The 14,759-nt window shown below is 44.4% G+C and overlaps 1 protein-coding gene across 1 annotated transcript in view; it reads left to right on the plus strand.

Moving 5' to 3' along the window:
• The window catches only part of DDX54 (DEAD-box helicase 54), a 71,615-nt gene extending 57,805 nt beyond the window's left edge, over positions 1-13,810 (plus strand). The window contains exons 15-20 of the mRNA XM_068120793.2: positions 1,716-1,916; positions 5,252-5,388; positions 8,042-8,152; positions 8,530-8,637; positions 12,193-12,284; positions 12,601-13,810. Coding sequence (XP_067976894.2) covers positions 1,716-1,916; positions 5,252-5,388; positions 8,042-8,152; positions 8,530-8,637; positions 12,193-12,284; positions 12,601-12,881 — 930 coding nt within the window. The 3' untranslated portion in view covers positions 12,882-13,810. The remainder of the gene's footprint in view (positions 1-1,715; positions 1,917-5,251; positions 5,389-8,041; positions 8,153-8,529; positions 8,638-12,192; positions 12,285-12,600) is intronic.
• Positions 13,811-14,759: the final 949 nt, after the last annotated feature.

Genomic DNA, 14,759 nt, shown 5'->3' on the forward strand with positions numbered 1-14,759 from the left:
GAGCGGGGTGCCAGACCGTGTCGAAGGCACGTGATATGTCGAGGGAGACAGCTCTAATTTCCTGTTTGGCATTGAGGACCTCCATCCATTGTTGAGACAGCAGAAGCAGCATGTCCAGAGTAGAGTGACCTGGTCTGAAACCAAATTGATGATCAGAGATCAAGCCATTGGAGAAGAGGAAAGATTTCATATCAGAAGCAATGATGGATTCCATGACTTTGCTGATAATTGGGAGAAGGCTGATTGGTCTGTAGTTGCTAGGATCTGTTTTTGCACCTTTTTTGTGCAAAGCGGTGATGTTGGCTGATTTCCAAGCAGATGGCAGTTGACCTTGAGCAAAAGAGAGGGTGAAGAGAACAGAGAGAGGGTGAGATAGAGCAGCAGAGCAGGATTTTAGGACCCGTGGGCTGATGCCGTCGGGTCCAGTTGCAGAATCAGAGTCGAGGGTTGACAGAAACTTTTCCACCTTGTCAGGGGGAAAGGACACGGAGTCCAGGAGCAGCAGGGTACGACTGGGTATGGTGGGTACAGAGAGGGATGGGTTTGGGACACAAGATTTAGAGGCAAACACAGAGTTGAGGCATTCAGCTTTTTCACGTGCGGAGTCAGCTGTGTAGCCGTTTGAGGTAAGGGAGGGGATGGAGGGGGAACAAACACCAGAAACGGATTTGACCAGACGCCACCAGGATTTGGAAGAGGGAGACAGATAAGAGAGTTCGGTCTTGAGAACGGAGAGATATTGTTTCCTGGCTCTCCTGAGGGTGGACACACACTTGTTTCGGGCTTTGTGAAAGGAAATGAGATTTCCTTCCGTTGGATTTGCTTTCCAGGAGACGAAGGCAAGTTGTTTCTGGGCAACAGCCTCACCACAAGATTCCGTGTACCATGGACGGGAGGAAGGGTATGACAACTGAAGACGAGATGGGATAAATCTGTGCATGAGAGAGAGCAATTTACTTTGGAAGAATTCCCAGGATGAGTTGATGTCAGAGGTGGTAGAGATGGGAGACCAGTCCAGATGATTGATGGCTGCTTGAAGACCGTGCCAGTTGGCCTGAGTGAAATGCCAGACTCGTCGACGCTGAGCAGGCTCCCTGAGGATGGTCAGAGAGATGTCCACTTTAACAAGGACATGATCAGATGATCCGATCGGAGCAGAAGAAGAGCAGCAGACATTTTCAGGGAAGTTAGTCATAACCAAGTCCAGAAGAGAAGATGTTCCGTTGACTGAGATCCGGGTCGGGAAATTGACAGATTGTGTCAGTCCCAGTGAGCCTGGGACGAACATGGCCGAACTCAAAATATTTGACGACCCATATTTTTTATTCATATTTACCTCAGTGCATTTCAGCGCACGGAATCAACGGAATCAGAGCAGGTGGGCGCTGATTCGCTCAGAGCGATCACGTGATGACGCTATGAACGCTATGAACGATATGACACTATGAACGCTATGACAAAAAAAATCGCTATGACGCTATGAAAAAAAAAATCGCTATGACGCTATGAAACGCTATAAACGCTATGACGCTATGGAAAAAAAAATCGCTCGCTTTGCCAAGGGGCTCGCTCCCCCCCCCCCCCCGTTCCCCTCCCCTCCCGTTCCCCTCCCCTCCCCCTCTCCTCCCCCGCCCGGCAATGCCGGGTACTTCTGCTAGTTAATTATAAACTTTAAAACTTTTAGATTATGGTTACATTTTATTGTGTGCCTTCAGACCATCTTTGAGATCTGTTCGACAAACAAGTCACTTCCTGGTGAAGTGATGCGTGCCACACGTGCCAAGTTTGGGGGTGTTGTTGCCAAGCATCAGGCGGAGAAGCAGGAGCGCTTGGCGACTGCTCGGAAATCGAGCAGACGTTCATCGGACTTGGACACCAAAGGGAGCCTGGAACCAGTGGCTGAGGAGAACATTGTGGTAAGGTTTGGAGAAGTCTTGCTATGAATGTGTTAAATGTGTGTTTATTTAACCCAAACAGCTTTGTGGGGAGGAGCGTTGGGCTGCATGTGTGAAAGTAACTTGTACCTGATTATCCGTGAAACATTTACAACTCTGTATGGCTGTCTTTGAGTTGGGAAATCCTATTCTATGGCTAGAAATTATGTAAGATGATCACATGTATATATATCTATATTATAATAGTCGAAGGTGATTCTGTCTGTCTGTCTGTCCGGGGGTGTGGCTTACTCCGTTTACAGAGTAGCTCCACTCATTCTTGGAGAGGCTTCATGTAAACAAATATCCACCATTTTATTAACTCGAATAGCTTTGAGGCCTGTTTAGTTAGGCCCGTGCTGTCTTTCTCTCTCACACAGGTTTATTTCAACTCTAATACGATATATCATTTCATTTTTAACAGTCGCTAACATAGTTTTAGACTCGGTTGGAAAAAAACGGGAAGAGAATCCCATGAAAGTTTCCGTTTATAGAACGAAATGATTTCTCAAAGGCCTGTAAAATAAAGCCTATTCATTGAGTCACCCTCACAATTTTATCTCGAATTCACCATCTGATTTAATTTTTATCGATGGTTTTAGACCATCGATCGATGAGATTTTAGAAATAATTCCCACGGTTGTCAGAAATAATTGAGAACATTCACGCACACACGGGAAAATGCAGAGATATATTTTTAAAATTCGCGCCACGATGATACACGAAAATACACCGCCTAAAATAACAGTCGGGGAAAATGTCGACATACATTAAAAATTCGCTTTTTCTTTTCCGTTAAGATATATTACTTTTACTTTTGATGACATTCGTCACAAAACGACATATATTTCTTCGTTCTTATTTCATTCAACATTATTAACCGGAAGTTAAATATGTTTCAGGAAATTACCGAGAGATATTTCTTCGTTTTTTTTATTAGTTATGTGCGCATACACTTTAAATAGGTTTATTTGAAATCTTTAATTTTCACAATCTTGTGATTTGTCATTTCATGATTATGAGACACTTCCTCTTGATGATCGTGACAATTCATGTGTTGCGTGGAAACTTCCATTTCCAAAATGAATGAGACGATCGATGAAGAACGCAGACTTGAACAGGATGCAGCAAGAAAACGAATGAGACGGGCGAACGAGTCCGTCGACGAACGTCGATGCAAACTTGAACATGATGCAGCAAGAAAAAGAACGAGACGGGAGAAAGCCGATTGGAGAGGAGAGTGAGGAGCGATTGTAGAGGCGAGTGAGGAGCGATTGTAGAGGCGAGTGAGGAGCGATTGGAGAGGTGAGTGGGGAGCAATTGGAGAGGCGAGTGAGGCGCGATTGGAGAGGAGTGTGAGGAGGTATTGGAGAGGAGTGTGAGGAGGTATTGGTGAAGTGTGAGGAGGTATTGGAGAGGAGTGTGAGGAGGTATTGGAGAGGAGTGTGAGGAGGTATTGGAGAGGAGTGTGACGAGGTATTGGAGAGGAGTGTGAGGAGGTATTGGAGAGGAGCTGGGGGTTGGAGAGGAGCGAGGGGTTGGAGGGTAAGGGCCGATTGGAGAGGAGAGTGAGGAGCGATTGGAGAGGCGAGTGAGGAGCGATTGGAGAGGAGTGTGAGGAGGTATTGGAGAGGAGTGTGAGGAGGTATTGGAGAGGAGTGTGAGGAGGTATTGGAGAGGAGGTATTGGTGAGGAGGTATTGGAGAGGAATGTGAGGAGGTATTGGAGAGGAGTGTGAGGAGGAGTGTGATTGGAGAGGAGTGAGGGTGCAGAGAGGAGAGTGTCAGATGGAGAGGAGTGAGGGGGTCACATATTATGTGAAATAAAGAAATTGTGTTCATTACACCATTTCTGGATCTGATGAATTGCCAGTAACCATTTTGTAAAAATGAATGTGCAGCATCTAACTCAATATGTCGAAATGTCACACACGTCCATGCCCGTGGGATTCCCACGGGTGACCCCACTAGTATATATATATACATATATAAATAATTTTCAGTCTCACAACATTCGGCATTGTCATTCACGATGCAGGTCTAATGAGAAAGCAGGACGTGCTGTCTTCTTCTTTCTTTCTGACCTCTTCAATTACCTTGCGTCACAAATCCTACAAACGGCCTCGGAACACGTTTCCTCCCTGAAAACCAAACTTGTAAGCTTATTTATATCTAAAATGCAAGTTTAGCAACTTAAAGTGGAAAATAATCCTGCTCACTTTACCTCACTTACTGTTCATCCTTTCATGGACTAAACAGACACACTGCTGAAGGCTGCGTTAGACGATTATTCATGACTATTAATGTCCAAAGAGTACTTCTCTGTCAAAAGGTCACATAAATTAACTAAATGTATTTGCCAGGTGTTTTTGTGTACAAAGTGAGAGTAACAAATTTTTGTCAGCATTTAATATTCTATCCAGATGAGTGGATGGGGATAAAGATCTGTCAGAGGTGAGAAAATGTCCAGCACAAGGTGGTGTACCTGGCAAATGTTTGCAGAACATTTATCCAAAGTAGCAGTGATGTTTGGATCACAAGAATACCATTGGTCAAGTAAACTGTGCCAAGTAGCTGCGTCTCAGGTGGTGTCAAAAGTGAACTACACCGAGTGGGATCACCATCGACGTTTCCCATAGGATCAGTTTTGATGCAATCAGAGTTGGAGAAGATAAAGGCCTGAAGTTTGGCACATCTCTCTTGCAATGGGGGGGCTGTAGGCCACATCATTTTCTGAGGGAAAGGCGGCCCTTCACGGAAGACCTGCAAAAATTGGTGAGAGTAACTAGCCAGTGAAATGCATGGATAATGAAGAATGTAGCACCAGGTGCAGCTACTGAGGGTTGGTGAGGAATGTATTTTTCAAAATCCCTGTCTCCTCCATATGTCACTTCTCCAATAAAGTAATGTCTTGACTTTGTAACACGTCGTATTTTGGTGCAGGATAACATGCTTGGCCAAAGAATCGATGGAACCACATCAATCTGTTAACGAGTTTTGTCAATTTGATTTCCGATGGCCATGTTTTACTCACTTCCCATGCGCCATTCCATTTATCTGTTCGGTTTGTCCATTGTTTGGCATCACTGTAATGACTGTGGATCATGGTTCTGTTGTATTGTCACTCCAAGCACAAATAGTTGATTTCGTACATTGACTTGCTTTTGAATCACATTGCACATGGTTCATTTCTTAGACAGCATTTGCTGCAAAATCGAACTTGATCGTTTCTCTTTTAAAACGATGTAATGCATGACTACAATTGGACTATTGTGGTAAAATCACTGAATTTAACCCTGCCCCCCTCTCACTCCCAAGACCACTTTCTCAGAAATCATGGGCAAGAGAAGAAAGAAAAACTCACAAGAGTCGGGCCCTGTACCAAAGGCTGAAGTGAAGAGTGAAGAGAATTTTTACATCCCATATCGGCCGAAAGATTTTGATTCGGAGAGAGGGTTTGTAATTTTGGGTTGGCACAAGCATGTACTTCAGGTCTATTTCTCCACAAAAATGGTGGGGTAGACATTTGGACAGGATCTTGGGCCAAGTAAAATAAATTATTAGTTTCTCGTCCAGGATTTTCCAAAAAAATAAAAAGGAAGAGGGGCGTGTTACGATTTGATATTTTGCAGATTTTTCCACGATGGCCACCACCTGGTGAAGTCTACCAGACCAAAGACGCGCACCACCCCACCATCAACGCACATCCCATATACAGTGCATTCAGAAAGTATTCAGACCCTTTCACTTTTTTCACATTTTGTTATGTTGCAGCCTTATGCTGAAATCGTTTAAATTCATTTTTTCCCTCATCGATCTACACTCAATACCCCATAATGACAAAGAGAAAACAGGATTTTAGAAAGTTTTGCAAATTTATTAAAAAGAAAAAACTGAAATATCACATTTACATAAGTATTCAGACCCTTTGCTATGACACTTGAAATTCAGCTCAGGTGCCTCCCATTTTTCTTGATCATCTTTGAGATGTTTCATCACCTTGATTGGAGTCCACCTGTGGTAAATTCTATTGATTGGACATGATTTGGAAAGGCACACACCTGTCTATAAAAGGTCTCACAGCTGACGATGCATATCAGAGGAAAAACCAAGCCATGAGGTCGAAGGAACTGCCTGCAGAGCTCAGAGACAGGATTGTGTGGAGGCACAGATCTGGGGAAGCCTACAAAAAAAAATCTCTGCTGCATTGAAGGTTCCCAAGAGCACAGAGCCATAATTCTTAAATGGAAGAAGTTTGGAACAACCAGGACTCTTCCTGGAGCTGGCCGCCCGGCCAAACTGAGCAATCGGGGGAGAAGGGCCTTGGTAAGAGAGGTGACCAAGAACCCGATGGTCACTCTGGCTGAGCTCCAGAGATCTTGTGTGGAGATGGGAGAAACTTCCAGAAGCACAACAATCACTGCAACACTCCAGCGATCTGGGCTTTATGGCAGAGTGGCCAGACGGAAGCCTCTCCTCAGTGAAAGACACATGAAAGCCCGCTTGGAGTTTGCAAAAAAGCACCTAAAGGACTCTCAGACTGTGAGAAACAAGATTCTGTGGTCTGATGAAACCAAGATTGAACTGTTTGGCTTCCGTCTGGCCACTCTGCCATAAAGCCCAGATCGGTGGGGTGTTGCAGTGATGGTTGTGCTTCTGGAAGTTTCTCCCATCTCCACACAGGATGTCTGGAGCTTAGCCAGAGTGACCATCGGGTTCTTGGTCACCTCTATTACCAAGGCCCTTCTCCCCCGATTGCTCAGTTTGGCCGGGCGGCCAGCTCTAGGAAGAGTCCTGGTTGTTCCAAACTTCTTCCATTTAAGAATTATGGAGGCCACTGTGCTCTTGGGAACCTTCATTGCAGCAGAATTTTTTTTGTAGGCTTCCCCAGATCTGTGCCTCGATACAATCCTGTCTCTGAGCTCTGCAGGCAGTTCCTTCGACCTCATGGCTTGGTTTTTGCTCTGATATGCATTCTCAGCTGTGAGACCTTATATAGACAGGTGTGTGCCTTTCCAAATCATGTCCAATCAATTGAATTTACCACAGGTGGACTCCAATCAAGGTGAAGAAACATCTCAAAAATGATCAAGCGAAATGGGAGGCACCTGAGCTAAATTTCATGTGTTATAGCAAAGGGTATGAATACTTATGTAAATATGATATTTCAGTTTTTTATTTTGAATAAATTTGCAAAACTTTCTAAAATCCTGTTTTCTCTTCGTTATTATGGGGTATTGAGTGCAGATTGATGAGGGAAAAAATGAATTTAAACGATTTCAGCATAAGGCTGCAACATAACAAAATGTGAAAAAAGTGAAGGGGTCTGAATACTTTCTGAATACACTGTACCATTAAAAGTGACGTTGGTCATATACCTGATACGTCATCATCTACTGAAGCAGTGGCACTGTGTGCTGTACTGTGCGCTTGTACGTTCTGAACCGGTACCTGATACATGTAGACTTGCACTACTGACCTGAGCTGGCTGGTAGTTGTCATAGATGGGCAATCACTGGTCGAACTCCCCATTTGCAAATTCGTTGAAAATATCCCTTCAGAGTCTGTGTTCCGTCGAGCGTACCATTGCTTCAAAAACTTTCTGCCAGCCTTCAGGATGCATACGCAAATGAAGACCATTTTATGACCTCGGTAGCTCAATTAAAGCTACCGCGAAGTTCGTTCTTGAGATTGATAACACGCTATAGCTAGCTAACATAACTGTACACGTTACTTGCGTACGTATGTACATGTCTCAAAAATCGCATTCGCTAAGTGAGGTGCAGTGTGAGCAAGGGTACTCAGATGACAACGATTTCATTTGCCTGAGCGCTAGGCCTATAGGGACCATAAATAATGATTGGTCTGGGTTCCAGACTCCCGTGACAAAAAAAAACAAAATTGTTTTTTAAAGGTCTGGACAGAAAATAGTAACTATCAAAACAAAGGAGGCAGCCTTCAAAAGGAAGTGGGTGGGGATGAGAAACGAATAATTTATTTTCCTTGGCCTTATCTAGATGGATTTTTGCTGGCATCGTGAATACATCATGAGACCATTTCGGAGGTATAAACTGCGTCCAAATGTTTTCTCTCCTTTATGCTTGGCAGCCTTGGTCTTCGAGAAACCTCGATGTTTCAGAAACAAGCCTCCACAATCATGCTCGACCTCATGGGTGATGACACGGGTGACATGCATAAGCAAAAGCAGCAGCTTCGCTGGTATGTTGACTTATCTATTTATGACATATGCACCAGAGTGTGGGTGGGTGGAATGAATTGAGAAGAGGGTTGGAATAAGATCGGGAGGGGAAGGGGAGTACAGACGGAAGTCAAAGAGGGTAGTTGGGGGTTGGGGGGAGGAAGGAGTGGGGGAATAAAGAGGCATATGTGGTGAAAGGGAGTCAAAATTCAGGCATTGCTCCCAATGTAATAAAATTGAGGGTCCTGATTTTATACCGTGTATCAAACTGTTTGAAAAATATCGCATATGAAAGATTCTAAATATGGTTTTGTAAACACCTCTCACAATGCCTACCATTGTTATTCTACAGTATGTCCATTTGCTTTAAACTAATAAGCACACTTTGTTCCTTTAGGGACCGCAAACGTAAGCGGTTTGTGCGGGAAGGAGGTGGCGAGGACGCGAAAAAAAAAATGAAAACCGAAAGTGGTCGCTACATTGCTACATCCTACAAGAGTAACTTGTATCCTTTGTGATGTTATGATGCATTCAACAAATTTCAGAACACCCTTGCTGCTCGTGGAAAACCTTGTGTATGTTTTCAAGTTGCTTTTCAAATTGCATGTTCCTGCACCTAAACCCCAAGTTGGGATGTACGTAATCCAATCCTACCAAAAGTCCTCGGACACGATTTTATCAATATCCTTAACAAACCTTGATCATTCTAACATGTCACTCTTAATGTGACGAAAATTTTGTCATTTTAACAAATCTGTCAGATTCTGTCAGAAGCTGATGGAAAACGTGATAGATGAGGAAGTTGTTGTGGTAGGAGGAGACCTAAATGGACATGTGGGAAGGAGTATGGACGGTTTTGAGGGAGTTCATGGGGGTTACGGATATGGTGTGAGAAATGGAGAAGGTGAAAGGATTTTGGAGTTTGCTGATGGAGCTGATTTGTTGATTTGTAACACTCAGTTCCAGAAAGGGGATAATAAGCTTGTTACTTACACTTCAGGTGGGTCGACGACAACCGTTGACTACCTGATGGTGCGTGGGCAAGATAGGGGGCACCTCCGGGACACAAAGGTGATCCCGGGGGAGGAGGCTGTTTCACAGCACCACTTGGTTGTCTGTGACATAAGGGTGAAAGGTGCGAGGAGAGCTCGGCGGGTGAAGTACCAACCGAGAATGAATGTGTGGAGGATGAAAGAGGTGACAGTAAGGGAGGCATTAAAAGAGAGGCTGAGTAGGGTCGAGGATGATGTGGTTGAGCTTGAAAGTGGTTGGATGTCAATGAAAGATAGTCTGTTGGGAGCCGTTGCTGAGGTATGTGGATGGACAAAGGACCACCGAGGCACTCGGAAACATGGTGGTGGGATGATGAAGTTGGAAAGAGGATTGACGAGAAGAGGAAGAAGTTCAAGGAGTGGCAGAAGGCGAAGGGTACGGGAGCAGAAAAAGCAGAACATGAAAGTTATAAGGCAGCCAAGAAGGCTGCAAAGAAAGAGGTAGCAAAGGCGCAGGAGGCATGTAGGAAAATGTTCGGAGAACGCTTGGATTCGGAAGAGGGTCAGAGAGCGGGATTCAGGATTGCAAAGCAGATAGCGAAAGAGAGGTGTGATGTGATGGGGGTGAGTTGCTTGAAGGATGAAGTGGGACAAATCGTTGTGGACCCAGATGGAATTAAAGGAAGATGGAAAAGATATATGGAAATGCTGTTGAATACAGAGAATGAATGGGATGGCAACATAGAGTAACCCAGTTTTAGGACCGGCAGAGAAGATAACTGAGGAGGAAGTTGAGGAAGCGATAAAAGCAATGAAGAGTAGAAAAGTGGGAGGGCCGACGGGAGTTGTGGGAGATATGTTGAACGCAGCAGGAAGTTGGGGTGTGAAGAGAATGACACAGATCTGTAATCTGGTGGTGAAAGAAGGCCGCGTTCCGGTGGATTGGGAACTGAGTACCCTCATCCCTCTATACAAGGGGAAAGGTGACCCTCTGGAGTGTGGCTCGTACTGAGTGATAAAGTTATTGGAGCATGGAATGAAGGTATTGGAAAGGGTGTTGGAGAGGAGGATAAGGAAGAAGGTGAAGATCGACGAAATGCAGTTTGGATTTATGCCAGGAAGAGGAACGACAGACGTGCTCTTTATTGTGAGGCAGTTGCAGGAGAAGTACATGGAGAAGAGGAAGAAGTTGTTTCTTGGGTTTGTTGATCTGGAGAAAGCATGCGATAAGGTTCCACGCGAAGTATTTACATGGGCATTGAGGAAGTTAGACGTGGAGGAATGGTTGATCAGAGTAGTGATGGCAATGTACAAAAGAGCGCGCACAGCTGTAAGGACGAAGGACGGGAACAGTGGTGATTTTGAGGTGAAGGTGGGAGTGCATCAGGGGTCGGTACTCAGTCCACTACTATTTGTAGCTGTGATGGAGGTGCTGGCTCAGAACGTAAAGGAGGGTTTACCGTGGGAGTTGTTGTATGCAGATGATCTGGTGTTGATTGCGGAAAGTATGGATGGACTGAAGGAAAAGATGAACAAGTGGAAGGAATGTATGGAGACAAAAGGTCTGAAGGTGAATATAGGAAAGACAAAGGTGATGGCAAGTGGTAAAGCATGTGGTGAGGTGGAAAGAACTGGGAAGTGGCCGTGTGCTGTGTGCAGGAAGGGTGTCGGAGTGAACTCCATTCAATGTACAATGTGCGCTGAGTGGGTTCATCAAAAATGTCGTGGTCTGAGAGGGTCATTAAATAGTGTGGCAGCTACATTCAAATGTAAGGTGTGCACAGAGGGAGCTGCAGATGGAGGAAATGTTGAGTTGGATCTTGGAGACGGCGTGAAGCTGGAAGGTGTGAAAACATTTTGCTACCTCGGAGACATGCTGAATGGAGAAGGTGGATCAGACACGGCAACGGTTGCTCGAGTGAGATGTGCATGGAAGATGTTTTAGGAACTGAGTGGCGTGCTGATGAGGAGGGGAGTGTCGTTGAAGCTGAAGGGAAAGGTGTATGCTGCATGTGTGAAGTGTTGTGATTTATGGGAGCGAGACATGGGTCATGAATGTGGAGCAGCAACGAAGGCTGGAAAGGGTGGAAATGCGAATGGTTCGGTGGATGTGCGGAGTATCGTTGAGAGAGAGGAAGACAAATGATGAATTGCGAAAGATGATGGGAATAGAGCCTGTGATTTATGCTGTGAAGAGGAACAGGTTGAGATGGTTTGGCCATGTGTTGAGGAAGGATGAAAGTGACTGGTTGAGAAGAGTGACGGAAATGAATGTAGAAGGAAGTAGAGGACGGGGAAGACCGAGAAAGACTTGGCGATAGATGGTGGAAGAAGAAATGAGGGCAAGGGGGTTAACAAGGGGAGATGCAGAAAATAGGGCAAAATGGAGAACATTGTCATGGGGACCGCAAGGCTAACCCCCGCTGTAGCAGGGAAAATGGCCTTAAAATGCATGTTGTTGTTGTTGTTGTTGTTGTCAGATTTATGGCAGGGGAGGTGTTACTTGTCGTCTGACTTTGTGACAGTTGCCTGTTTGGGGTTGGTTGTGATGGTTGACATTTTCCAAATGGAGATTCCTCATCTATGACCGCATTCCTTTTCAAAATACGAATAACTCTTTCCTCATGGACCTGATGCTCTGGGACGAGCAATGACACTGTTCCCTGCTTCTGATAGTCAGTTTTGCATATCACATTCACGTGTCGGCATTTCTCATAAAGAAAGGCAAGGCATGTTCCATGACTTTGCCTGTTGATGTATGTGAGGTTGTGTCGTTTGCATTCCATAAAAATGTCTATAATTTGTCTGTATTAGTGTGTTGTCATGCACTAAGATGCTCCCAAGTCGAACTTTTGTTACAAGTGTGTGTGTGTGTGTGTGTGTGTGTGTGTGTGTGTGTGTGTGTGTGTGTGTGTGTGTGTGTGTGTGTGTGTGTGTGTGTCACATGCATGCGTCACGTGTGTGTTTTGGGATTGTGCTGTTGTGTACGGTCTGGGTACTCATGAAGGTTGGAATGACATTGCAATGCACGTGCCACCACGGCTATTCCTTGACATCATTGCTAATAGTTACGAAGAGTGGAAGAAAAAATACAAAATCGACGATCGCCTATCTGAGGGCGAATCGGGGGATGAAGGCCGTCGACACGGAATGAAATCAGGTAGGTGGTTGATACAAAGCTCTGCTTGTTATGCCTGCATCACCGGAAGCTCGTGCTCGCATGATTGCTGTGCAAATATGAGAAGAGAATACATTAATGCAATCGATATTCTGTGTTATCCACATGTACTTTTACATTGTATGCTTAAGTCACAAAGTGTGAAACTACAAATCCTTGGAGGAAGCATTAGACAAGCAAACCAAGTTGTTGTGAAAGTAGCAACTGTTGTTGGCCTCCACACACGCACAACTTCGACCAAGCAAGAATGTGTGGCCACACAATGAGCAAACTGACCGAAGTGGCTCTTTTGCTGCAGCGATGCAAAGCACACGAGGCCGGGGCTCACGAGGACGCCGGTCGTTTGGCCGATCTGCGAGTGGACGTCCTGGAGATTCGAGCCGGGTGCGTTCGGAGTTGCGGTCGAATGAGCAGATCCTCAAAGAGCGTCGACGCAAGGCACGCAACAAGGTGTTGCAAAGGCCAAGAAGTGAGAGATGGCGAGGTGGCTGTGGGGGTCCACCGGGTAGGGGTCGACAACGATCGTCACACGGGCCCCCACGGGGAAGAGGTAACCGTGGTCGTGGAAAGAAGTTTTGAGTTTGGTTCTCATTTAATGACTCTTCTTCGACCACAATGCAGATTTTTATTGTCCCCGTTTGACTCAAACTGCTCTCTAAATGTAAATATTTGTGAACCAACTCGTCAACAGTTGTTGTTCTGTGCCAATTTGTGCGCCTTTCCATCTTACATTGATTTGATTCCTGAAGGGTTCCTGGAGCATCAGTCTTGATAAGTGTGTGATCCTCAGGAAGTCAAACAGGACTTTTCTCCACCAGTATTTTCCTTCGCCGTTTATTTCACCTTTACTGCTATTGCAAAAGCAGTACCTCTTTAGCCTCACAACCATTGCATAGTATGTCTTAGGCATTGATCTACGTGGACAAAAGGGCCAGGAGTCAGAATCGACGGACAACTCCCTCCTTCCCTCAAGAAAAAGCCATTTATGGATTTCGTATCACGTTTCCTGATCCAATGAAATGGATTTTAATTGGTTATCCATTGTGTTGAGTAAAATTAAAACGATCTTCTATCAAATTAAAATCTAGTGTGCTTAGGCCCAAGTTCACTCAATTCCCAGAACCTTTTGCAAACATTTCTAACATGTACCACATGCTCGGATATTTGTTGTTCCGCACGAAGACCATCATAACAACCCGAGTGCCTTTTCATGCTTCAATATATATATATATGTATATGTATATGTATGTGTATGTATGTATATATATATATTTGGTTACACAGAAGGGGGAGGGTTGAACCTGAACTCTATAATCCCCTTCCTCTTCGTTTTCTCCATTTTCTTCACCTCCATCCTTGTATATGGAATATATAGATTACCTTTAACTCTGTTTTGAACTCTGGCCCCAAATGTCACAAAAGACAAAATCTTGAAAGTTTTATTAGTAATGGAACTTTAAAGCTTGAATAAACACTTGGTCTGTTGCGAGCAACCATGTGTACCGGCACCTGCGACTCGATTGGTTAAACTGTTGATAAATTGCGTAAGAGCCTTATTGTAAGCAGGATTCGACATTAACGGGTGGCCGGAGCACCGACTTTTAGCACCGAGCAGCACCTAAATTTTACAAGTGGATGGTTTTGGTTGCCCGGTCAGGCACCCTCAAAATCGCATAATGAACTTCAATTTGACCTCAAATACGATTGGTTGATTACGATTCACAATTTGATGATCCCTCCTGAGCTCGATCCAAAAGAACGCGCATTCTTACGGTACGGTACATCTTGGTGGGTTTGCATTGAGAATATTTTATGGTCAGTGTGGTACATGAAGAGGCCTACACCAGTCAGGGCTAATAATGCCCATGCAGACTTGTCTGGAGAATGAGTCATATATTGTGTTTTGGGAGTGGTTCAGTCTAGTCTCCGAACCAAGTTCACTGTTCAGTAATGTAAACACAATCACAGGATCACATAGTTCTCTCATTTTGGTCTTGCGCAGTTTCTTGGTCAAGTTTGTTTATTCAAAATATGCAAACGAGCTTTTGGGGATATTCCGTGTACGACAGGGGTGAAAAATGAAGCATATTAGCACAAGGCAACTGCAAATATTTAGTGGGCCATTGGTCTGTGAAAAATTATTATATTTAATCCTAATAACAGTGGAATTAATCTTCTGAAAATCACCTCACAGCGAGATATTAAAAATATAATAATATCAATGAATACACATGATATCCCCGTCAGACTAAAGTGCGCCCAATTCGGGCCAGGCGAGATCGATTGAGATAAATCAGAGAAACGAGTCAGAAAAGACAATATTATATTGATTCCTGTATCGGTGTAAGGGCAGTGTACCTCTAACAGTCTAACATGTTGAAGTCATTTAAATAAATATCTTGTTGTTCTTTAAGAAATTAACATTTCTGTCTATCTATTAAACAAAGCCTGGTTGAT

The sequence above is a fragment of the Myxine glutinosa genome, chromosome 6 (genome assembly GCF_964187855.1).
Source record: "Myxine glutinosa chromosome 6, kmMyxGlut1.1, whole genome shotgun sequence".
Taxonomy (NCBI): domain Eukaryota; kingdom Metazoa; phylum Chordata; class Myxini; order Myxiniformes; family Myxinidae; genus Myxine; species Myxine glutinosa.